The sequence below is a fragment of the Populus alba genome, chromosome 8 (genome assembly GCF_005239225.2).
Source record: "Populus alba chromosome 8, ASM523922v2, whole genome shotgun sequence".
In the NCBI taxonomy this organism is placed as follows: Eukaryota; Viridiplantae; Streptophyta; class Magnoliopsida; order Malpighiales; family Salicaceae; genus Populus; species Populus alba.
The window spans coordinates 3,897,597-3,921,889 of record NC_133291.1 but is presented as its reverse complement, the minus strand read 5'-3'; the positions used below and the strand labels follow the sequence as shown (position 1 = coordinate 3,921,889).

The 24,293-nt window shown below is 36.0% G+C and overlaps 2 protein-coding genes and 1 pseudogene across 2 annotated transcripts; all 3 read left to right on the top strand.

Annotated features, from left to right (window-relative positions):
* Positions 1–5,726: 5,726 nt before the first annotated feature.
* On the top strand, positions 5,727–9,810 carry LOC118052323 (transcription factor MYB1). Its single transcript, XM_035063269.2, has 2 exons — positions 5,727–6,143; positions 8,620–9,810. The coding sequence occupies exons 1-2, from the start codon at positions 5,816–5,818 to the stop codon at positions 9,528–9,530; spliced, it is 1,239 nt and encodes a 412-aa protein (XP_034919160.1). The 5' UTR covers positions 5,727–5,815; the 3' UTR covers positions 9,531–9,810.
* A 1,010-nt stretch (positions 9,811–10,820) lies between these two features.
* Positions 10,821–14,690, top strand: LOC118052324 (uncharacterized; annotated as a pseudogene).
* Positions 14,691–20,175: 5,485 nt separating this feature from the next.
* On the top strand, positions 20,176–23,010 carry LOC118052326 (uncharacterized). The gene is made up of 3 exons (XM_035063271.2): positions 20,176–20,789; positions 20,937–21,305; positions 22,159–23,010. Exons 1-3 carry the CDS (start codon positions 20,505–20,507, stop codon positions 22,774–22,776), a joined length of 1,272 nt encoding a protein of 423 aa, XP_034919162.1. The 5' UTR covers positions 20,176–20,504; the 3' UTR covers positions 22,777–23,010.
* The last annotated feature ends 1,283 nt before the right edge of the window (positions 23,011–24,293 follow it).

Genomic DNA, 24,293 nt, shown 5'->3' with positions numbered 1-24,293 from the left:
TATTCTCCTTTGCTGCCATTATAACCAAACACTCAATTTTTTGAAATTAGCAAAACGAAAGATGGTTGCTAACAAGCACTCGGGTACAACATGATGGCATGCATCTCAATGAGTTATATCAGCCATTGGATACAAGGGCCACCTCAAGATTTCTTAGTTGACCCTTCAGATTTCGATGTATGGTGCTGGATCTTGTCAACACTAATGAAGCATAAATGGACCACAAGCACAGCGCAGGCTTTCGATGGTGCTATACAGACCCTACCCACGAAATATTTTTACTCTCTCGCATACATTGTAGCGGGCTAAATGTGGATGGCTGATACTGTCTGATTTATAGTGATTTGAAAGTGTAGTTTTTGGTTGCATCCTTGGTCTGTATACATCACAAGGGTTCTCCTCTGGGAACTTGTGTATCTTCTTTGTAGGACATAGATTTTAGATCCACCCAGTCCTTGTTACCCCTCTGGTAGAGCGTGAGGACCTTGCAAGAACGCTGCCAAATTGCTGCCTATAGGAACATATCATAATCTTCCTCACATGGGATTTCACTTTGTGCCTGCCTCCATGCACCTCACTGTTAGAATGGACTCTTCAGCGCAGTGGGCATTGATCATGCTAACATTATCGATCGCCACGGCCAGTATTTCACTGAGTTTTCATGTTATCATATGGTGAAGTGGTCACATGTATACAATTTATGAGCTTTGTTGATGGTAAATTGTATTTTTCTTCTCATTGTTATCTTTTCCATTTTTAGTATTTTGGTTTTTTGCTCTTGTATCATCTTGATATTATCATTTCGATTGGTGGTCCTATGTGCGTTGTCTAAGCCTCTACAATTATTTCTTCGTTGGATCGATGTTTAAGGCTTTGGACCACAACTGCTGGCATCATTCTTCTATTCAATTGACTCGAGAGTTGAGGACAAGATTAAATAATCATGGAGGTAGATAACTCTCTGCATACAAGTGATACACAGTCATATGCTTTCCTGTCATCTTTCGTTCCCATGCTAGTCCTAAGAGTACTGAACTTTTTATCCTGCAATGACCATTGACCAGACCCTTATCTTCCTGGTGTTTTGAACCAAAAGTAATGGTTTCAACTTGCGAGCAATAAATAGAGCAGCCTGGCGACCGGTTAGCTTTCAGGGACCAGATCCACACCGGTAAAGATAGCGACATTGCAGTAATTCATGCAGTAGGTAGGGAGAGAAATTCTCTGCGGCCTCAAATATTAAACCGACAAAATCTGAAAGACCTACTCCGGTACGTACATATATACAGGATGACATCAAAAAAAGGTTAGACGTGGCCTTGAGGTTCTTTATTTTCTGCATGAAGATGACATAAAAATTGATCGCCACATGAAATTAGATTTTCTTAATGGTAACAACACTTATTGACTGCAGAATAAGATCCTCTGGGGTTTTTTAACTTGAGGAGAGAGTCGCTAAAAACTAAAAATATCAATATTGTAATGATCAGGGATCCAATGATACAGATGATCATTAGTATATCTATCTACCGAGCACTAGAGTTTTTAATATCACATGGATTCAATCAGGACGATCTCACCAAAGGAGAAGAACAATTCAATGAGTGCTGAGGACACACTATTACCCTGCCACTCTATGCCCTACTCCTAATTTGTTTGGAGCTAGCGGGTTCTATAGGTTCCAGTCAGGTGTGCATTGGGAGTGGGACATTGACTGTCTCGGCTACTTGAGAGTTCATATACAAAAATTCCCCTTGATTGACAGCAAGACTAGAATCTTTTAGGATGACTTGAGTTATCGAAAAATTATTTCATATATCGATGTACGATATTAGCAATTTGTTTGGTACACAAGCTGTCTTTGGCCATTTTTTCCGTTGGAGTGTTGGGGAAATTGGCTAGTACCGTTGGGTCTGCAAGTGCAACTGGCTCCAACAAATTATGGAAGAACACTGGTTATATTAATTTTTCTAATAAAAATTGATCGCGTTAATTAATAAAATGAAGCAGATTATGGACATTTTTGCTTGGTTTGAACCAAAACATATTCTAAACTATTGGATTATGAAATGAGCAGTACCTTGCTCTCTCCATTTCTATCCAGTATGCAAATATTCTACCTCTCATATTTACCGCACATTGATTGCAACGCCAAGTTTATAGCTAACATTATATATATATATATAATGGATTAGTACAGGTAGTAAGACTTGATGAGGATATTTAGTTTTGTGAATTTCAAGCTTGTCATTAGCTTTCAAAATACTCGTGCTCTCAGATTAGTACATACTAACTGTTCAAATCTGAGTCATCTCAAAGAGATCGAAAACACCAATTAATAACAGCCCCCATTCTGCCGTCACACAAGCACCGGCGGGACGTTCCCATCCCTCCATAAAGGCGATATTGGCCCTTTGATTACCCTCGTTTTGGGTGTACGAGTGGTCCTGTTGGGTTTTCATTTTTCGCAGAGAGAACTTGGTCCATGCACTTTGGCTGGTTGGAAAGCATGCACATCGATCTCCAGCTTTCGGTAGTAGTACTGTTCGCCGTTCTTTTATCTCTTCATTGCTTGGTTTATCCAAAGCAAAGTCCTCAGACTTTTGATCTTACTGCTTCATCTTTAACAATACATATGCTCTTCCATGTCACACGAGGCCCTGGCAAAGATCAATAAAGAATTTTAGAGTGAAAAGAAAGCATGAATCTAGTCAAATATAGTTTTTACACGCATAATATGTTAATTACCATGGCATGACAATGTTTGCTTGATTAACTTCTAATATAACACATGCTTATCAATTTTTATTAACTAATTAACATGTTGAAAGTACTACCATCGAACTTGTAACTCACGGGTGTCATTTGGAGACCAAAAGTTCAAGCGCCTGGGTGGTATCAATCCAGCTGCAATGACCTTTCCCAGAATGAAGATGATGCAAGTCTAGCATGCATTTTTGGTAACTTGTGAAGTTAATTACTTATTGTTATTCTCTTCTTATATGTAACAGAAACAGAAAAAATTTCTGCTGTAACCTGACACGCATGCTTTATCAGTATCCAGCAGCTGAAGAGATCATCTATATTCGCGCGATCACACCTCGATCAATCCATGAAAAGCCATGATTGTCTTCATCTTTTTTCCTTAATGTTTCCGCTTCGGATTTAAAAAGATAAAAGGAAAGAAAAGGACCTCTTAATTGTATTTACCTTTCAAGGCTAGTTAATCTCAATCAGTTGATCCCTTGTCTATTAATATTATACCAGCTTGAATTCATTAAAAAAGCGCATAAGATTCAAAGCCACAAAGACACTGAGAGACCACATTACCCCCTCTTACAAAAGAAAGAAAGAAAGAAAGAAAATAAAATAGGAGCTGGATCATAACAATCGCAAAGTATAGAGCAGGCATTACTACTGTATATCGATGATGTTGATCTGCACAGGAGTAGATCATTTCCTTGTTTAAAGGTGAAGGATTTGTAGTTCAGAAGCTCTTATCAATGGATGTGAAACCGTAGCATAATTAAATGGGAATATGGTAGGTCTCTTTTAACGCAGATGAATCCCATCTTTTTCAAGAAAGCTTTAACCAGGCAAGACTTTATATATGGATGGATGGACAAATGATTGAATAATTGACAGCAAAGACATGCTTTCTGCCTTCATTTTCAAGCTTACCAGGCCACCTTCATTCCACTACTCTACGTTCTGGTATATCTACTGAAAGATTATGCACTTGTCCTAGGTTTTCAAGTCATCAATAGGAGTGAGCAAAAAAAACCAAGAAATCGAAAAAATCAAGAAAAAAAAAAAAAAAACCGAAAAAAAAAACCGATTAAAATTTTGAAAAAACCGACCGGTTTGATATCGGTTTTAGGCTTATAAAACTGAAAAAACCGAACCGAACCGAAAAAATAACCGGAAAAAAACCGAGCCAAACCGAAAAAAACCGAGCCAAAACCGGAAAAAACCGAGCCAAAACTGGAAAAAAATGAGCCAAAACCAAAAAACGAGCCAAACCGGAAAAAACCGAACCAAACCGATTTTCCCCCTAAAAAACCGAACCGAACCGAAACCGGCCGGTTCGAACCGGTTTTGGTTCGTTTTTTTTTTTTTTAAAAAAAATTTGGTTTGGTTATTTTTTTTGATAAAAACCTAACCGAACCGGTTTTGCTCATCCCTAGTCATCAAGATGGTTATAATAAATTTTAGCTAAAATTAATTATCTTCTTTTTTTTATTATGATAAATAAATCCATCATTAATATGATTCATTTTTAACATTGCATCTTATAGTTGATTGACATGGATTGTTCAACCCATTCATTCTGAATTTTAATCGGCAAAACCAAAACTTACATGAAAAAAATCTATCCCATTTAAATCTCAAAATCGAAAAGTTGTAAGAATTAGACGTGCCCACCTGCTTGTACTTTTTTTAGAGTTCGAAATTTCTATTTGAAATTAAGTTTCGGATTCACACTCAAAGAAAAAAAGAAGAGAGGGATTTAAGAACTAGAGAAGTGAAGGCCTAGAACTATCGACCTTTGCTTGAATTAGAAATCAATTTGATATTATTATGTTCGAGAGTTGAACGTTGATTGTTTGATTATCGATTAGAAAAGGAAAAAAAATCCCACAATTGAGAGCCTAATTGTATTTTTGATGTTATTAACTACTTACATTTAGTGATTTGAGATTAGCTTGGTTTTTTCCGGATTTTTTTGGTTTGAGTTCGGTTCGGTTTTTTAGATTTTAGGCTTATAAAATCAAAACTGAATCGAACCACTCAGTTTTTAAAAATTTTAATCTGTTTAATTTGATTTTTTCACAGTTCAGTTTTTTTAGTTATTTTTTCCAGTTTAATCAATTTTTTAATAATTTCCCCCCTAATGATCTCCACGAGAAATGGTATAAATTTTTATTCTGGTTTTTCTATAAAAAAAAATAATCACTGGTAGCATATTTAGATTAAAAAAAAAAAAAGGGTTACGCGGGTACAATTAATTGAAAAAAGTTGATAAAATTAGGGGACTACAACATAACCTTAGAGACATTTTTCTGAGCTGTGGGAGAGCCATGTCTCACCATACCCCTCCTCTGCTCAATCTCTGCGTACGAATCCCATGGGCCATGAGCAATTAAAGACAATTAAGGAAGAAATGTTACGGGCTCATCAATTTGATAGTAGGTCCAAATTTCAAAGCCCAATCCAAATAATATAAGGAAACCTTGGGCCATCCCCCAAGACCATCTGAGCACCTTCCTCATAAAGCTAAAAACAAGGGCAAGATCGTCACAAAACTCCCGCTCCCCATTTTTTCAAGAACTTTATAAAAATTGTAAAGGCGGGTCCTTTGGCCTACTGAATAACAGAATCTGGTGTCACCCAAATCGCCATGACCATTCACTTATTTACACTAAAAACCCAAGAAAACAACCAGTAAATCAATAAAACATGAAAGGCAAAAAGGTAATTAGCTCATCACTCCCGGGTCCACTTCCACCCTATTGCTCCACCCATCCAATCCAAGTCAAAGGAAGTCAAAACAACTACTTAACAGAAAACTCCAAACGGCGCCACTTCATCTGGTCTAAAAGGTAACAACGTCACCGTTTTAATGGGACACGCTGGTAATTTAAAGGAAACTTCTGTCTAAAACAGGAAAAAAAGAATCCGGAACATCAGCCCCAATGTTACTGTTCGCATTTTGCAGTTAGGCAGGTCGGTATTTCACACACAAAAAAAAAAAGAAGATTGTTTTTTTATAGAGAGAGAAACACAAGAAAACAGAAACAGAAACCTCAAAAAAATGCAAAATCAAACTGAAAACAACAATGACGCAATGAGAATAACAGAAGGGGACAGAGAGAATCAGACGAATTCGCCGACTGGAGGAGATGGTGGAGCTGAGTCAGGTGAGCTTGGTGGCGGAATCGGGGGAAACGGTCGGACTAATGGTAAAGTGAAAGGACCGTGGTCACCAGAGGAAGATGCAGTACTGAGTCAACTAGTGAGTAAGTTTGGAGCGAGGAATTGGAGTTTGATAGCACGAGGAATACCAGGGAGGTCTGGGAAATCTTGTAGGCTTAGATGGTGTAATCAGCTTGATCCTTGTCTCACGCGCAAACCTTTCACTGGTATAATTCCATAATCAAGTCACTCCATATACTATTTCTTTCATCTCTTTGTGTTTGTTTCTGGGTTTTTTTTTTTGGGGGGGTGGGGGGGGTTCGAATGGTGATTTGCTGTTTTTTTTTTTTTTTTAATGATGACAGTAGGTTTTTTAGTCTTTTGTTCAAGGTTGGAAATTCGAACCGAACTCCAACTTGTTATAGGGGTTTTTTTTCATTTAATTTTTTTTTTGTGTGCGCGCGTGGATTGATATATTCTTTATAGGGGTTTCGACATTATGATTGATTTGTGAATTTTAAGCTTGTTTCAATAGTAGCTGTAGTGTGAAAGAGTGGATTTGAAAATCCCTGATGTTGAGCATTGATCTTTTGGTTATTGTTGGATAGTTAGATTGACTTTCTTATATCTTTGAACATTGGAATCGAGTTGTATACATTCAAGTCTTATGTTTGGTTTTAGAAAGTGGTGGTCTTGGAGAGCAAAGTTTTATTTGGGGTTGAGGTTTACTAGTTTAAGGGATTGTCAACTTGGCCATCAAGTTTATGACATCTAGATAGATACAATGGCGGGTGCAAATGGGTCCCAGAACACTCAAAATCCGTTGTGAACTCTGCTAATCACAGTTTACATGGCGTAGGTGAATAGGCCCATCCCGTTGTATATATCATTTTGTTTGTCTGTGATGGCAGGGGTATGGTATTGCTTTCCAACTGATTTTAAAGATGGTTTTGTTTTGTTTTCCTTTTTTTTTCTTTTTTTTTTTTTGGTTTTAAATCCAGGTTGCTTTCCTGTAAGTTCTGATGATTTGTTTTCTTTTGTCGTGGCTTCTTCTCATCTGTTGTATTCATAACATGAGAAGTATGCCTTGTTTCAGTGTGTAAATTATTTGAACTCAATGGCTCATTCATTTAAAGGCTCAATGATAGAAGCAAATGAATTATTTTAAGTCACTCAAAGTGCCTGAGATTTGATTATGAGACATGTTAAATAACAATATTCATTTAAGCTCCAGTTTAGGTAGTCCCCATTTCTTGGAGATACCATTTTCTTGATGTTGGTGTTTCACACAACTTGCATATGTTAGGCTCATTAGGAAATAAGGCAACATAATGTAACAGGGTATCCTGGTGCATACAATTAGTTGTCTATGATATTTTCTTGTCATTTTCAAAGTTTTTCTGCTGTTGATATGGTGCTTAATTTTTCCCTTATTAAGGAAGTTAAGGTATAAACAATTTATGGCTAGGTAATGTCTGGTCTCGGAAGTGAGTTAGAGCCCTAACCAGTAAGATCACCTGGTTAGGTTTTGATGGGATTACGCTTTTGGTTTTAAATCTGGAACTTGGCTGGAATAGGATAGGATAGCAACCAAACAGGACGTAGCCTGGAATTCGTATCTTAAGGAAGTAATCCTGGTAATTATTTGGAGTCTTCTAGAAGATTTCATGATCATTCTGAAGAACCATTTACCTAAGCACATTTCTTATTAGTATTCACTGTTTAGCAACATTTTATCTGAATCGTTTCCACAGGATACTTCTATGCAGAAGCACTCTCACATGCTTTTGGTGTGCAATAGTTGATCACTTGGTGAAGTGTAGTGTGATAATGTCACAGGTTCACAGCATGGGTGAAGCACTTGAACCCTAAAGGGATAGAATGGATTTGCTAATCTACTGTAACACAAATAAGCTTTAGCTAACCCTTAGGATACAAGGAAGATTTCTTTAGCTTAGCTATTCTTGCATTCTGCTTTATTCATGTGTACTAGGATGATTATGCAAATTCCCAAGTCTCGTTCACAATTACACTCTATCCAAACAAGAAGTGATTACTTTTTGGTTATATTTGAAAATGAGGGTAATTTGTTTTTCTGTCCTAAAATTTTGTGGTGGTTGCACACTAATCTTCGTGTTCTTAAAATAAGTGCAGTGATGGTACCTTTTCCATCCTTTGAAACTTTTGCCCCTCTGTATGCCATTATTCCCCACTAAAGCATGCTCCTCAAGGACTCTATTGTGTAGATTGTAGAAACTCGACTTGAGTTTGACCGTGTTAAAACCTCAGACTTGAAAAAAAATTATCTTGAAATTATTGAATTTTAACATTTAGGTCTATCCAATTTTTCTTTCTTTCAAAATTTTATTGATGTTAGGGACTATCACTTGTCACAAGGGTGAAAACCTACAGGCTTGCAATCAGAAAGCTGCAGGTGTAAGTGAATTGTAGGAATGTTCAAATGCTCTCCCTCAGGACTATGTCAGTGGAATGATAACTGTGTGATGACAATTTTGAGCACTCTTGATGTTCTTTGTTCATGTTTTTATATTCAATCTCTGTAATAACTCACTACAGAGCTTCCATATTTGCAAAGTAACTTGTTCATGTGAAGTTGTTTGAATTTCCTTCTTTTTATTTTTTGGTGCGTGTCATTTGTAATTATTAACTTTCATGTGCTGCATATGTTGGCTATTGGTACAGAGGAAGAAGATCGTATTATAATTGCAGCTCATGCAAAGCATGGAAACAAATGGGCAGCAATCGCGAGGCTCTTGCCAGGTAGAACTGACAATTCAATCAAGAACCATTGGAATTCTACTCTAAGGCGCCGATGGGCAGATCTGATAAGGTTGAAACCAGGAACCAGTGATGTGATGGAAGATGGTAGCATTGAAATAACAAGGGCGTCATCAGAAGAAACCCTTTCAGTTTGTGACATCAGTTCATCACAGCCCCCAGAAGTGGGAGATGTCACAATCGATGACCAACCCAGCCAGCATGAAGACAAAGCTCCAACAGACACCATTCCTCAAACAAATGAGGTCACTGTTGCTGCACAACCACATGGAAATCCCACCCTTCCTCGTCCTGAGGCACGTGTTAGTGCATTTAAAGTTTATAATCCCCCCAGTGGTCTGAAAATGAGTTCTGGGCTTACAAGAACAGTTCCAACTCATGGCCCTTCGGTTCAAACGCCCAAACCAGACTTGGGGTCTTGCAAATTCCTTGAAGATGTTCATTGTGAGCCCATAATTCCTTCACGATGTGGGTATGGTTGCTGTGCAACCCCGAGCGGGGGTCATCCTCCAAGCTCTTTGCTGGGGGCTGAGTTTGTTGAATATGAGGAGCCCCCTCCTTTCTCAAGTCAAGAATTGATCTCAATTGCTACAGATTTGAACAATATTGCGTGGATGAAGAGTGGCCTGGAGAATAGCAGCACTGTGATACCTAGCAATGCTGCAGGCTACAGAATGTCTCAAGGGACTCCTGTTGACTCCCAAATGGGAATGTCTGAACAGAATTTAAGAAACGGCCATTTGCATTTTGAGGAGGGGCGAAGCAGATTAATGGGCACAATGGCAGGTACTATATCAACCCAGATGCCTGCTTGACCTTTGGCAATGCTTGCCGAATTGTAGAGCTTGAACCAAACTTGCTACTGATTTCCTCTCGTGATACTGCTTCATCTTAGGATGGTATAGGTGAAATTAATTCAGTTGTCATCAATTATTTGCCTTTTTTAGAAGTGAAGAAATGATTTCATGTGGAGGCTCTTCATTCCTGGCGAAGAGATGATGTCATTTTGCTTATACAGCCACAAATATATTTCTTAAAGATATATTGAGTCTTGACTCAGTTGAAAAATGAAACTTGATTGTATCCGTTATTACAGTGCTCAAGTTTCCCAGTCAAGATGCTTTCTTATGGCTGGTCTCTAGGCCCATGGCCATTAGAGTTAAAGGCCATAAAGCTTTGCACTCTTCCCCGTCCAATGGCACACGTTGGTGCATTTAAACCACGGTTACTTGTGCAAAGCAGGACCTTGTTCTTGAGGCAAAGACTGACGGATCAACCTTAGCTTTGGCTGCGTAACTTGTGTCGCAGGAATGGTAATTCCAGAGGCTGCTTTTCAGTAAGCAATGGTGCATGGGTCCTAAATTCAGTCATAGATTTCATCAGCATTTGGTGGTAAACCCACGACTTCATTAATCACAGATTCCTAGTTCCAGATTTCTTGACTAAGCGCCAATTAAATACTGAATTTTTAGTTAAAATTATAATAATCTCATAAAAAATAAATTAAGAGAGAGAGAGAGAGAGTTTAGAAGGTAGATTAAAAAAAAAAAAAAACTAAAAAACAGTGAATCATGAACTCGTTCAATTATTTAAGGAGAGCTGTACTAGTAATAGTGATAATAATTGCAGGAAGGTAGTTGGGATCTTTTCTTTTACTGTCAGCCTCAACTGTTCCACTGGCAGTCTCCTCCCACACGATAGTATCTGACCAAACGGTAAACTTACTCGTAAGACAGTGTAAAAAATCTAAAGTGGCTAAAAACATCATTTTAGAAGCTTGAAACGGCAGCTGATATGCCGAACTCTCCATTTCACAAGAGATAAGACAGCACATGATAAATGGAAAGTCCACACTGCCCTTATCACAACATCATCTATGTAAAAAAGGCATGGGCAATATCGACCCCATCAAAATCGGAGGGTGTACAGGTTCATGACGCATTTAAAATACAATAAAAGCACTAAAGAGGACAGATAAAAATCTTTCTCTAGACACCGCCACTATCCTGTGCTGTCTGCGGAAAAAGAGCAGTGTTTTATAGGTAACTTCAACATCAAATCATCTTCTAATAGATCCCTTGTTGCCTTTGCATACTGGCTCCTCTCGACCACTTATCCCACGTTTTTCTTGGCACCAACCCTGCCACCTAATAAGTAAATAAATAATGAAAGCACACAGCCACAAGGCCACGACTTTAAAAAAGAAAAGTAATCAAATACATTCCAGTAGTATTTCTTGTACTTGCTGAATGATACTGTATTCTGTCCATAATATCTTCCGCCCTCTTTCTTTCTACTACAAGTTCTGTTCAAAACTGACACTTGCCACGGGTTCTGAGAGCTTCTTTGACCTTTGGTTGGCATTGATGATCTCTGCCTTCCAAACCCTTTACATGAAGATTAGTAAACTGGGTTTCAAAAATGGAAAACTTGCAAAAAACCCAAGCTGCTGCTTGTTGTTGTTGTTGATGTTGATGCAGTAGATGGAAGTAGTCACCCCAACAACAAGCAGTCAGTGGGTGAAGAGCATATAGGTTCTTCAAGTGAGTCTGGCTCTTGCAGTGAGATTGTGAAGGAGAGATCTTCTGTGTCAGCTGTGGATCTGGAGTGTGGGGCACCAGAGATAAAGCTGCATTTGGCAAAAGTTGAGAGGGACTGCAGGATTTGTCATTTGACCATGGATGCAGGGAATCTGGAGTCTGGAGTGCCTTTTGAGTTGGGGTGTTCTTGTAAAGATGATTTGGCTGCTGCTCATAAGCAGTGTGCAGAGGCCTGGTTCAAGATAAAGGGAAACAAGTAAGTTGATAAAGAAAGCACAGAATTGATCTTATTGACGTGTTATATATTTTGGTTCTTAGCTCTTCTAAATTTAGATGTTGTGCTCTAATGCCATCCTACAATGATTATAGTAAATGTTTGCCTTGCAAATGATTTTTGACATGTTCTTGGGGACGCCTATTTGTTGATTCTTGGGAATTTCAAGGTTTTTTTTTTCCTAGGTAGATGACTGAAAAATTTAAGGTTTGATCTTGGCACTACTAGTCTTCGAGGAGTTTATGCAATTTGTTAGTTAACGAAGCAAATGGTAAGATTACCAAAAGGGTGTCATAAACGGGTTCGATGATCTTGTTTCAGATGGTCATTGCTATAAAGTTGGTGCCTTTGGAAATTATTGGTCGAGATGCACATAATACTAATTGTTTTTGTTAGTACACAAGCCTTGGAGGAATATTTGGTCAAAATACCAGCGAAAAGCATCGTGCTGGATGCAAGGAACATGTTAATGGAACGTAATTTAGAATAAAATCTCTACTTTGTTGGTTTGGAGAAAGGAGAGTAAAAGTGGTCTGTGCACTAAATGAAAAGAATTATTTATGGCGAAAGAAAAAGGCTAAACCCTACTTTTAATTCCAACTACGTGAATAATCATTCCATTGTTTGTTTTGTCAAAATATCTTGTGTAATGCGATTACAATTTTTATTGCGCTATAACAAAAGTTGGGATTTGACTCCAGTGTGCAATGATAATTTAGATTGATAAACCAGGCACTAGCAGATATTACTGATAAGATGTAAACAGACAGGCTATCTGTGGTAGGTTGGATACCTGTTGAACTGTAGTTTCATGACGCACATACCTTCAAAAAAATCAGAACTCTTCCATTTTGTCTTATTGTCTAGTGACCCGCACAGCTTATGAAGAAAGATCAACCAAATAGTGTCAGATCACTAAGAGATCTAAAACAAAAATTCCGGCTGGATCCCAAGGTCTATGGTGCCATTTCAGTTCTAGGATTTCATACCATGGTGATTTAGATGATTTTCATTGCAGAAATATCATGTTTTAAAACAAATACAAAATAAATTATCTGTTATATTTTTCATCTCAGGATTACTTTTGGGTTGCATTTGGAGTCGCTCGTCTAACTTGCCCTTTCCCTTGTGTTGCTTCTTTTTGCTGTTCAAAATCTGTCTATTAGCTCATATTGAAAGAAACTTAGTGAATTGCCTCGGTATTGCATTATTTCCTAGTCCAGTACATTTCTTGTGGCACTACAGGAATTCGTGTGGATTTTTGGCTTTTGACATCATGGTGCTTTCCCCTATAAAACCATCCGTTTCCTTTATGATCAGACATGGTCTCTGAATTTTACCCAGCGTATAACCTTTTTGGAATGAATTTGACTTGGTCAAGGAGTCCTTTGGGTTCAGATTCTTCTGTGTGAAGAAAAATATTTTGGAGTAGCTAGGGAAATGGAATATTAGCCATTGAATTCGATTGAGAACCATAATCTGCTGCATGTGGACTCATCCCATACATTTTTTGTGCTCTGTGCAGCAAGGCTACCCAACACTCTTGCTAGAAAGTCCACTTCGAGGATTTGAGGCTGAGTTGTAGCTGCTGTGCTGTGCACAATATGTCTTGCTACAACACACTTGCAAATTAACTTCAACTACGAAAAACATGTTTTCAATTGGCTAATTACCCTTTTAAAGTTGAGGAAGGATTCTATTTTCCTACAATCTTGTGGAGCTTAAAAGGTAACAGATCAGAACATGATTTTTTTTTGTGATAGTTTCTACATTACGCAGGGAGTAGAAGATTCATATGTTGTCCTCCTACATGATTTATATATGAATAGGATAATCAAGGCTTTCTATGATGCAACTCAAATACATATGTTTTGACAGTTCCATAGTTTTGTTCTATTTGTCCTATTGAATTTCTAATTTTAAGGACCGTTTCATGGTGGAATGATCTTAGTTAGCCAGGCTCACAAGTTTCCTGACTGATACTGAGACTAGTCACGGCTAACAGAATATAATGAATGATTGGACCAAATCTCCAGTGTATCGTCTTAAATTTAGAATGACCAAACTGGCATGGGTTTGTTTTGATTGGTATTTCATTTTCTCATACTTTGCCTAACAAAATGGAAATTATTCTCCATCAACTCATGCCTTTCTATGTGTAGACATGACAAGAGATCATCTTTATCATGGTTCTGTCTTTTACAGTAGAAATGGCTGGTATTTAATAAAACTCTACGGAATACATTTTCTGAATCAGATGTTCGCTATGCAGTATTTTCTTTTGAGAATGACAGGTCAGAAGTATTAGTGGACTATAATGTTGCCAATAGCTCTTTCTTGTCCATCTTGTGTTTAGAATATGGAATGTATTCCTTCCTAACATTGTATTGATATTGGTTTGGATGGATTTGTCTTAGCATTCGAAATAAACTATGTAAATTGTGTAGCTGTTTAAGATCACTTGTTGAGTGATATTTCTTTAAAAAATCTAACTGCAGAACCTGTGAGATTTGTGGATCAGTTGCGCGAAATGTAGCTGGTGTGAATGAAACTGAGTTGGCAGAGCAGTGGAACCAGGCCACTGATGGTGCCATGGCAACCACAACTGCGCCTGTGCAACCTGCAGAGACCCGAAACTTCTGGCAGGGTCACCAGTTCTTGAATTTCCTCCTAGCATGTATGGTCTTTGCCTTTGTCATCTCCTGGCTCTTTCACTTCAATATACCCTCTTAATCTTGTAAGAGATATTTCTTATCTCCTGGATTTGATGATGGAAGATAAGGAAACAAGCATCATGGCTCCGAGCACTGCTACAGGTACCATCCTGCACCAACCGTGTGATCTGGATTCCCATAAAGTTTTATGGTTCCCGTGTCTGCTTCTTGTTGATAGTAGTATTAGAGCTTAAACACTGTAATTCGTGTTGTATTATTTTCAGATTTTTTTCACACGATCAAGTAGATTGTCATCTAATGTTGTGAGTTTGGTTTTCTTTCAGCATTTATATTACAATGCTAGTGTTCTCAGCACACCCTCACAACTTTCTTTGCATTTAGTCTCCGTCCATCTTGGATTGCAAAACTTGAAAGCCGTACCATTCAAGTTCTGTCAGCTGTAAACAATGCATCAATATCTACTTTTTATTATCATTTGGAGGTTTATTGTGCCATCCCACTTTCTCGTATCTGTTTTCCTGTCTACGACATGTAATTAAGGGGACGGAAACGATACCGTGGCCATGGCCATGGGGTTTACTAAGCCACTTCATTATTGAAATGAATGTTTTTTGTTTTGGTCAATACATTATTGGATGATTGGGAAGGTCCAAGGATGCTAATGCATTTTTCATGTGGTTACTTCGTTGGAGTAACTTAATGTGGCTGGCAGCTTATTTTCTTAAATACACATCTGCATACTTTATCATATGTCCTGGTCACTTGATGCTGGTGACATTAATACTAAAATAAATAGAGAGAAGTTGCAGAAACAAGAAGGGGAATTAAGGTGCGTTTCACAGTATTACGCTTTAAACCATCGGGGTTTTACTGTGATAAGAGGAGCTGAGGGCTAGCAGTTAACGACGAAGCCATGTCTAAGACCTGCAATGATTTAGCGTTTGCTCTGGATACGCTTGGTGTTGAGCCTGAATAGATTGGAAAAATTATTAGGTAGAACCGTAGAGGTATATCACATCATCCAACGGAAAAATCACTTAATTCTCGCCTGATGATATATGTATTTGAATGATATATTAAATCTGCTTTCTTTTCTAGATCTTTCAGCTCTATGGAAGTAAACAGAGGACTACTTTTTGGTTGAAAATAACAAGATGGTGCCAGAAAATGGAGAGCATGTGAGCAAAATTTTTATCTGAAAGATATAAATTTATCAATTGTTCGTTAAAGAAAAAATGTCGATGGACTAAAACAAACATACATGAAAGAAGGGAATTTGAGAGCATTATCATCTGGATACAAGACCGTATTCCAGCACAAATTAATGGATATAGCTCAAGTTCAACATAAACTAGATTAATGATAAATCAAAATAATAAATAAATAAATAAATTTGCTATAAAAGTATGTTTTCGTTCACGTTCTTCGGCTAGAATATATACAGTTACAAATTATCTTGGTCAATAGAGATATATCTTCGGATATTGTAGTAGTTGGAGAACGATTTTCTGCAATGATTTTTCTGAGAGGATTCATTGAGAAGTTCTCTGGTGTTTTCTTAACATGCCCCCCACTCCCAAGATGGTGCTCCCATCTTAGCACCAACCTTGTACATGAGCTGCTGAGATCGATGTCGAGATAGAGGTTCTGTAAGTGCATCAGCTAGTCGGTCATTAATGGAGATGTGGGAGACAACTAGCTGTTCTTTAGTGACTTTTTCATGAACAAAGTAGTTATTAAGAATGCTTCATGCAGGAATGGAAGACAAGATTGGCACAAAAATATGTATCGTGAACTTGTCAGTGCCAACAGAGTACATGTGAGCTTGTGCAATTTATAAACATCATCCTTGTTCAATCCGCGAAGGAGCCCTGTCCTCGTACGCATCGAGATCTTCAATTATCAGCAACAGTAATTTTTTTTCCAAAAAAAAGAGAAATAGATTAATCATGAGTTGACGAATAATTTGATCCAATACTGAGATAAAAAATATATATTTAATTCATTAGAATTAATTTAGATTAATTTGAAAAATTTGATGGGATAATCTTAAAAAAAAAAATTAAAAAACTTAATCTAAATTAACTCAATGTTTAAAAATAAAATCAATGAAAAAAACATTTAATTAAAAAAAAGAGTTAACTCAAGTTAAATAAACAAACTTGTAATGAAAGCTATGCACGTCATTAAATTCAATGATTATTTTTATCTCACAAATTATTTTTTATTTAATTATACAACAAAAAAAGTGCATAATATTTTTTTTTATGAAACAACACATTTTTTAAAGTAAATAAAACTGTGATAAGCACATGAAAATAAAACTGTGATAAGCACATGGAGCCAAGATAATAAAGGTAGATCATTGACAATAAAGAGTGAAATTGTATTTTTTTAGATTCAAGATAAATAAAAAAATAAATTATCGATAACAAATGGTGAAATTGTATTTTTTAAATTAAGGGACAAAAAAAGCATTAAACCCTCAAAAAAGAAAAAAATAATAATAATACCCTAGATGTCATGGATTAACCTATTAAACCTGCTATCAAATATACTTCCTCGTGTAAGGAGGAGAAAAAAAACACATAAATCAAACTCTTCTTATGAAATAGAATTCATTGATATCAAAATTGACTTTTTTTTTTGTATAAAAATGTCATCAACAACAAATTTCTCTCCATATACTAGAATTGAGCAAACCCCCTTCTCTCTCTTCTTGCGAAAAAAAACTAGAAATGAAAAAAATAAAATTTGATAATACAATTGAGTTTTGAAAAACTAAAGGAGTCAGTTATCTAGTAGCTAAAAAAAATAAAGAATTAAAATGAACTTTTTAAATAAAATTATAAGATACCATCTATCTTACCTGTCTATTAAGTTTTAATACTTTATCTTTCAATTCAAATTTTTTTCTTAAAAAAATAACATATAATTGGATGCTAATTTGCGCTTAAAAAAACTCAATTATACATAAAAGATTCAAAAATTAAATTTAATTTTTTTTAAAAAACTTAATTATTTTAATTCACAATAATTTGTGAGATGTTAGGCAGTTAAAATGCTATGATGAACAGACACATGGCTTAATGGTGGTTATTTCTATAAAAGTATTATTGGTATTACAATTTCTTGCATCTAAAACTAAATTATGTGTCATATGACAAATGTAGTAACCAAATATATAACGAGTTTGAAGTTATATCATCAGCTTGAACATAATAAAAAAAAAAAAAGAATCATTGAGTTGTAATATATAGCAATACAAATAAATAAACAAACGGAGAGAATTTAGCCAAATCATTTTTTATCATCCAATCTAACCTGATCACGCAGCCGAAAAGGAGAAGACAAACACTGCGAGTCTAAGCAGCGATTAATAGATGCGGTGGTCAGATCAGGTCAATGCGGCAGTCCCTGCTGCAAACAAGCCGCAATTAGCGGGGACTAGCAGTCTTTAATCTGCCTCAGGCATGCACACAGCTAGCTCGTGGTGGGGAGCTGATCACTTATTTGTCAGTTTTATTTATATTATTATTTCTGTTGTTTTCCTTTGTGCAGTATTTAATTAATTTCAGCTACATTGTCGTAAACCCATACTTGTTCTTGCTCGTGAGTGGGTGATCACTCATAATTTTTACATAGGATGCCTCTTTCAGAGAAGAAAACGAATTATTATTATTATTATTATTATTGTGGTTTTGGCATTTTTCTTAGAATAACTTGTGCCAATGGAGGCGCCCTGTGCTCATGAATGCCATTCCCTTCTTTAGTAGAGGAGAAATTATGAACGGCAGTGTGTGTGTGTCACGTGGAATTATCCATTCTTATTTTGGAGAGAGAACTGGGATGCTATTTCTAGAACATACAATTACTAGTTCTTTTATTCTTTTCATTATTTGATCCAATATCTAATTTGAAATTAATTTTTGTGTTTTAAAAATATTTTTTAAAAAAATTGATTTTTTTTAAATTAATATTATTTTGATGTTTTTAGATATGTTTAAAATAATTTTAAAAAAATAAAAAATATATATTTTAATATATTTTTAAATAAAAAATACTTTTAAAAAATAACTATTATTATACTTTTAAAATCCATATAAAATATATGATTGGCTAGAAAAGCTTTAGGAGAGTACGAGTGCTTTTTTTTCTAGCTAGCTTTTGGAATCTCAAATTGCCCTGCTCTAGAACGAAGAACATGTATTATCAAAGAAAATAAAAGTAAGCCCGTATGAAAATACTCTCAGATTTTGAAAAAGAAAAGGTATTATAAGCTAATAAAAATATATTGTTCCAAGCCAGAGCCGTTGTCAGATTAATAAGTTGTCAGTTGGAAAGCCGTGAGCTGAAGCAGGAATGTTACCATGTGAAATATTCGCAACATATTATTGTACCCTCAATGCTTATATCCCTCACAGATTAATCGCACATGATAGAGTTCAGATGTGGTTTATGATCAGACATGCGCTAGATCTGAACAGCATAAACAAAGAATCTCTCAGAATGTTTGATTTTTTATTTTAAAATTTTGTTTATTTAAAATTTTTAAATTTTTTTGTGATTTTAGATTTTTTTTATGTGTTAATATTAAAAATAAATTTTAAAAAATAATAAAATTATTATTTCAATACATTATTACCATATGAAAAACAATTAATATTATAATATTAAAACTGCTATTAATGCATATACATTATTGCTTACCAAATTAACCGTGGGGCCCTAAAAAATAATATTGCTCTGATTCACTTGCATAAACAGTTAGACATATATTGAGGATAATTCAAGTCCAGCTACTAATTAAGAAATAATTTTTTTGTTCATTAAACTTTGTGATCGATAGAATGTTTTGTGAAATTATTACCTAGCTGCCACCTTTGCGTGCAGAAAGTAATCCATAAATGTGTTGTAGTATTAACCCACCCCGCTTAAGGATTGCAACCCAAAAAATTGCTGGCTAAAATTTAATTTTTTAATATTTTTGGGATAATATTAAAAATAATATTTTAAAAATAAATTTCTAAATATTTTACAAAGGAACCCCTACCACTAATTATCCTTAAATCAGGTAGTGACGTGGACAACATAATTGGATACCTTTCTGAGAGCTCCCAAGTCCCAATCTTTGGATCCACGAATGAAAATATAAATATATTCTCTTTGTCTTGGTCCAATCAGGTAAAGTATCGCGCCATATATTGCAATTCAGTTAATCCAGAAAAAGATTCAGAAACCAACTAATTATACGGCACGGCAAATGCCACACAGTTTAAGACTAATCAGTTTGCTTGTGCTCCGAACAAACATGGCTTTTAATCCGAATTAAAATGTCGGCCGCATGCTCCGGCACCGGGCATGTTTGGCCGACATTTTACTTTTAATCAAGCTTCATAGCCATTCTTATCCAATCAGCTGCTTACCAGAGCAGCAAAGTGCTCATAATCACAGACATCCATCCTCTCAATTCTTAATTGGAGCCATTAATTTGCTTTCTAATTTTCCCCTTCTATAATTAAAGGGCCTTTTTATTGTTGACCAGTATCATTACCTCCCTTAATTCCTTTCTAATTAATTAGGCTAAAACCTTGAAGATAAGTGATCATCTGTTAGCCTGCATTTTAAGTCGAACATATTATTTTGTGGGTCATTAATTAGCCGCTAAATTGATAAAAAGATTGGCGGCGATAATATAATTATGAAGAGACATAATAATAAATTTAATAAAAAATGTAAAGCTCCTTGAAGACTTTGAATCATATAAAGATTTATACTGCGTAGAGATTAATCCAGGATTCAATTAAAGCGACAATTATGCAACAATATCAACAACATATATACATCTTTCAGAAAAAAATCAAACTAGATTGTTAAAAATCAAAGCACAAGTCGTTGGAGAGAGAGCAAAATGAAACAAGTGATATCCAATTAACCTACCAAACCCATGAAAATTTCACACACTCTTAGGCTTTCAGCCTCGGACAATTTTGATCATCGTAAATATAATATGTTTATACACAAGTAAACCAAGTCTATAAAGAAAGAGAGGAAGAGCGTGCAAACACGACATAGACAAAGAGCACCACGTTAGTAGTGGCCAATGGTCGGTTGGTAATGTTCACTAGCTGCACAAACACACGTACACTCTCTCATCCATCTCTCTTTCAATCCAAGTCTTCCTGACCTCTTTAGTACTCGACAAACTCCAAAGCTAAAGCAAAACCCCATTACTCTCTCAATCTTTCGGAGCCAAAATTAATCAAAGACCACCACTACTACTCTTTCTTTCTCTCCGATATGAGGAAACTTTGTCCAAATTTTGATCGTGAAGATGGGCTCGAGACAGTTCTCGAGGTTCCAATCCCTGAAGAAATGTTTGCTTCAAACAAGCATAGTTATAGGTCATGGCAAAACATGAAAGCCTGGATGAGACCACACAGCGAAAGGTCCATGGCAACTCTTTTTGGAGGCAAAAACACTGAGATTCAACTCTTGCTTGGTGTTGTTGGTGCTCCTTTGATCCCTCTTCAAATCCGTTGTGATCACCAGTTCGTCAACTGTAACATCAAAGACCAGCCCATTGTAAGTTAATAATGAAATCCTTTAAATTTTTTTATGATTATTTTTCATAATCCAATGTTAGTAGTCGTGAAGGAATTTTTTTTTTTTTTTTTTATGGTTGTGTGTGAGAAGTTTATGTTCTTATCAATCTCTACATGTATCGTACAGGAGGCATCCATGGCAAAATACATAGTGCAACAATACATAGCAGCAGTGGGAGGAGAGAGGGCTCTGAATTCTGTGGACAGCATGTATGCCATGGGGAAAGTTAAAATGGAAGCATCAGAATTTTGTGCAGGTGAAGGGAGCTTGAACAGCAATAAGGTGCTGAGAGTGAAGAATCAGAGTCATGGAGGTGGAGAAATGGGAGGATTTGTTCTATGGCAAAAAAGGCCTGATTTGTGGTGCTTGGAATTAGTGGTCTCTGGGTGCAAAATTAGTGCTGGCAGCGACGGTAAGGTTGCTTGGAGGCAAACCCCATGGCACCACTCTCATGCATCTAGAGGCCCACCTAGGCCTCTCAGACGTTTTCTCCAGGTAAGATCCCATTAATCGAATTGTTAATATCTGATGTTTTTTATGGGTACTCAGGATTTGTTTCAATGATTTTCATGGCTCTGTAATTTCTATGGGTTTTTACTTTGCTGGATGCTACGGTTAAAGCTATCCAGCTCTTATTCATTTTGGGGTTTCCTTAGACTTTCTCAGTAAGTAGAAAAGGTGTTCACTTCAATTCATCAACTCCCAACTCCCCGGGTGGGGTTCATGTCATTTGAATTTTTCTAAATTAAGAGAAAAGGCCGGGGGATGATTTTTCTGTTTTCACTTTACTGTGGGACCTAGCCCACCAAGATTTCTCAATTATCAGGCTGCTGTTTACCTCTTCGACCAAATTTTGGAAAATGTTGTTCTTAAAGTCAAAGCACCAGTGGTGTTCAAAGTCAATGGTATGGTTGGGCACGCAGCTAAAAAAAAGAAAAAGAAATGAGAATAAAAGAAAGGGATGCCAGCTGATCTATTGAAGTTTTCAAGTCAACTTTTCTAGAACTGGCCCAGATTGTGGATAGGTTTTATGAACTCTGTTGTTTTTCAACCGAGCCCATTAAAATACAGACAGGCGAGAAGCCTGTTAACGGAACTCGATCCATTTCAAGTAGTACATCCTGCATTTAAATTTGTTTAAAAATACATATTTTCCGATTAAATCTGGCAATTTTTTAACTCAGAACATCTTGTACTCTTCTTTCTTTGTTAGTTTTTTAATTAATGGTGAAATGAACATCTTGCAATCTGCTCCTTCAGTCATATGAGCATATGACCTTCCATGAAGATAGTTTATATTTCTCTTTCTGTTTTCACAAATTCTCATACCTCGACTCATAACCAACAGGGTCTTGATCCAAAGTCTACAGCCAACTTATTCTCCAATTCTGTTTGCACTGGCGAGAAAGCAATCAACAACGAAGACTGTTTCGTGTTAAAACTTGAAGCCGAGCCCTCTTCACTAAGAGCAAGAAGCAGTAGCAATGTAGAAATAATTAGACACACGTTATGGGGCTACTTCAGCCAACGAACGGGTCTGTTGGTCCAGTTAGAGGACTCTCACCTTCTAAGGATTAAAGCTTCAGGCAACGACAGCATTTTTTGGGAGACAACAATGGAGTCAGCAATTCAAGACTACCGAACCATAGATGGGATTAACATAGCATACAAGGGTAGGACTTCGGTCTCATTGTTCAGGTTCGGGGAGACCTCCGAGAGTCATTCGAGGACAAGAATGGAGGAGGTTTGGGCTATTGAAGAAGTTGATTTTAACATAAAGGGATTGTCCATGGATTGCTTTTTGCCACCCAGTGACTTGAAGAAAGAGGAAGAAGGCTGTGATAATGTTGTGATTAGCAATAATGCAAGATTACCGTTCAAGATTCGATCAGCGTCTTGTAGGATTAATGCATCTAAGGTTGCTGCTGTCGACGACGTTCATGACTCAGACGAGGATGGCCAATAGTAGCAAATCTGTCTTGTTCTGTAAATATCCACTCAACTATATGCGTTTTGATTTAGCAAATCTCTTCTGTTTTTTATCAAGCGGCCACACAAGACGAGTAAATGGTAGAGTGTGGCATTTTACCATTCTCTATTCATTGCATTTCGTTGGATTGTTGGGCTTGCTTACCTGCTAATTTTAGGATCACATTTTGTTTTTTAATTAAATTTCAACTTCTAAAATCTCAGGAAAAAACTCAGCGATCTTTAGCTTCTACACCCATTTTGTTCGGGAATTTTTTTGAGGTTTCATGACATCTCATTATCATGCCCACTTTATCATGATAAAAAAAAAAAAAAAGCATACTTTAATTGATAAAAAAAAAACATTATAGAATTAAAGGTTTAGTGAGGGAAAAGAACAGCGAGGACAAAATAGAAAACTTGCATAATAAAACATGCGCGCCATTGAGGATGATATTGGCTTTTTCCACTTTTTAAAGAAAAAAGCTCAAATGTCTATTTTATTGTGCAAAGCTTTCCAGATATGCACTCATTTAGAGCTTTTCAAGTTCTTGTCCTTTTTGGTACATAACTTTAACAAATGATCCATAATTGCGTGCGCAAACCCTTTTTACATTATTATTATTATTATTATTATTATTATTATATATCTTCGATTTAACAAATAGAGAGTGTATGTATGAGGTGGGTACATTTAGGTAATGTTTGTTATTGTGGTAATAGTTATTTTTTAAAATGTTTTTAATTTTAAAATTTATTAAAATAATATTTTTTATTTTTTAAAATTTTATTAATATCATCACATAAAAAATTCAAAAAATATAAAAAAATAATGATTTTAGACCCAAAAAAAAATCAAAATTTTGATAAACATGCGGTACGTTGCCAAATAGGCTTACATGTGTTAAAAAAAAACTAGTTCAATTAGCTAGGCTATTACCTTAATGGGCCGGTCACCACATCTTTCTTCCATTGATGTTTTTAAGAAATCCGAGCTTTTACTAGGTTAACTGGAATTTGCAGGAGAGGAATCCCCGACTCTTCAAGCTTTATCTTTAGCATTTCGATGGGAATTCTTTACCTGATTAGTGTGTTTGTTACTGTAATAGTTATTGTGATTATAATTTTTTAAAAAATTATTTTATTTGAAGTTGGTTTAAAAAAAATATATATATATATGGTTAAAATTATGATTAAGATTAAAAAAAAATAGTTTAATATATTTAATTAAAAAAATACTTTTCAAATTAAGATTATAAAATAATAAAAAATAATTTTTTTTACTAGCTCGGATCGCGGTCCAGTGAAGAGACTGTTCTTGAAGTGAATAGTACCTAGGTGAATTATTCACCTAGTAGACATGAGAAGAAGTAGCTCTCAACTGCTTTGTGAAACCAGTGGTTTTGACTTAAAAACATGGATCCCACACGAGTAGTTAAGTTTATTTTTTTTATTATCCAACATGATGTTTACATGATTAGCTTTAAAAGCTGAAAGCTACCGTATAATCGAACA

Bases quoted from the DNA above. Each gene is read 5' to 3' on its own strand.
- LOC118052323 (XM_035063269.2), top strand. From the start codon at position 5,816: ATGCAAAATCAAACTGAAAACAACAATGACGCAATGAGAATAACAGAA. The intron at 6,144-8,619 runs GTATAATTCCAT...CTATTGGTACAG, and splicing joins CACGCGCAAACCTTTCACTG to AGGAAGAAGATCGTATTATA.
- LOC118052326 (XM_035063271.2), top strand. From the start codon at position 20,505: ATGAGGAAACTTTGTCCAAATTTTGATCGTGAAGATGGGCTCGAGACA. The intron at 20,790-20,936 runs GTAAGTTAATAA...TGTATCGTACAG, and splicing joins ACATCAAAGACCAGCCCATT to GAGGCATCCATGGCAAAATA. The intron at 21,306-22,158 runs GTAAGATCCCAT...CATAACCAACAG, and splicing joins CTCTCAGACGTTTTCTCCAG to GGTCTTGATCCAAAGTCTAC.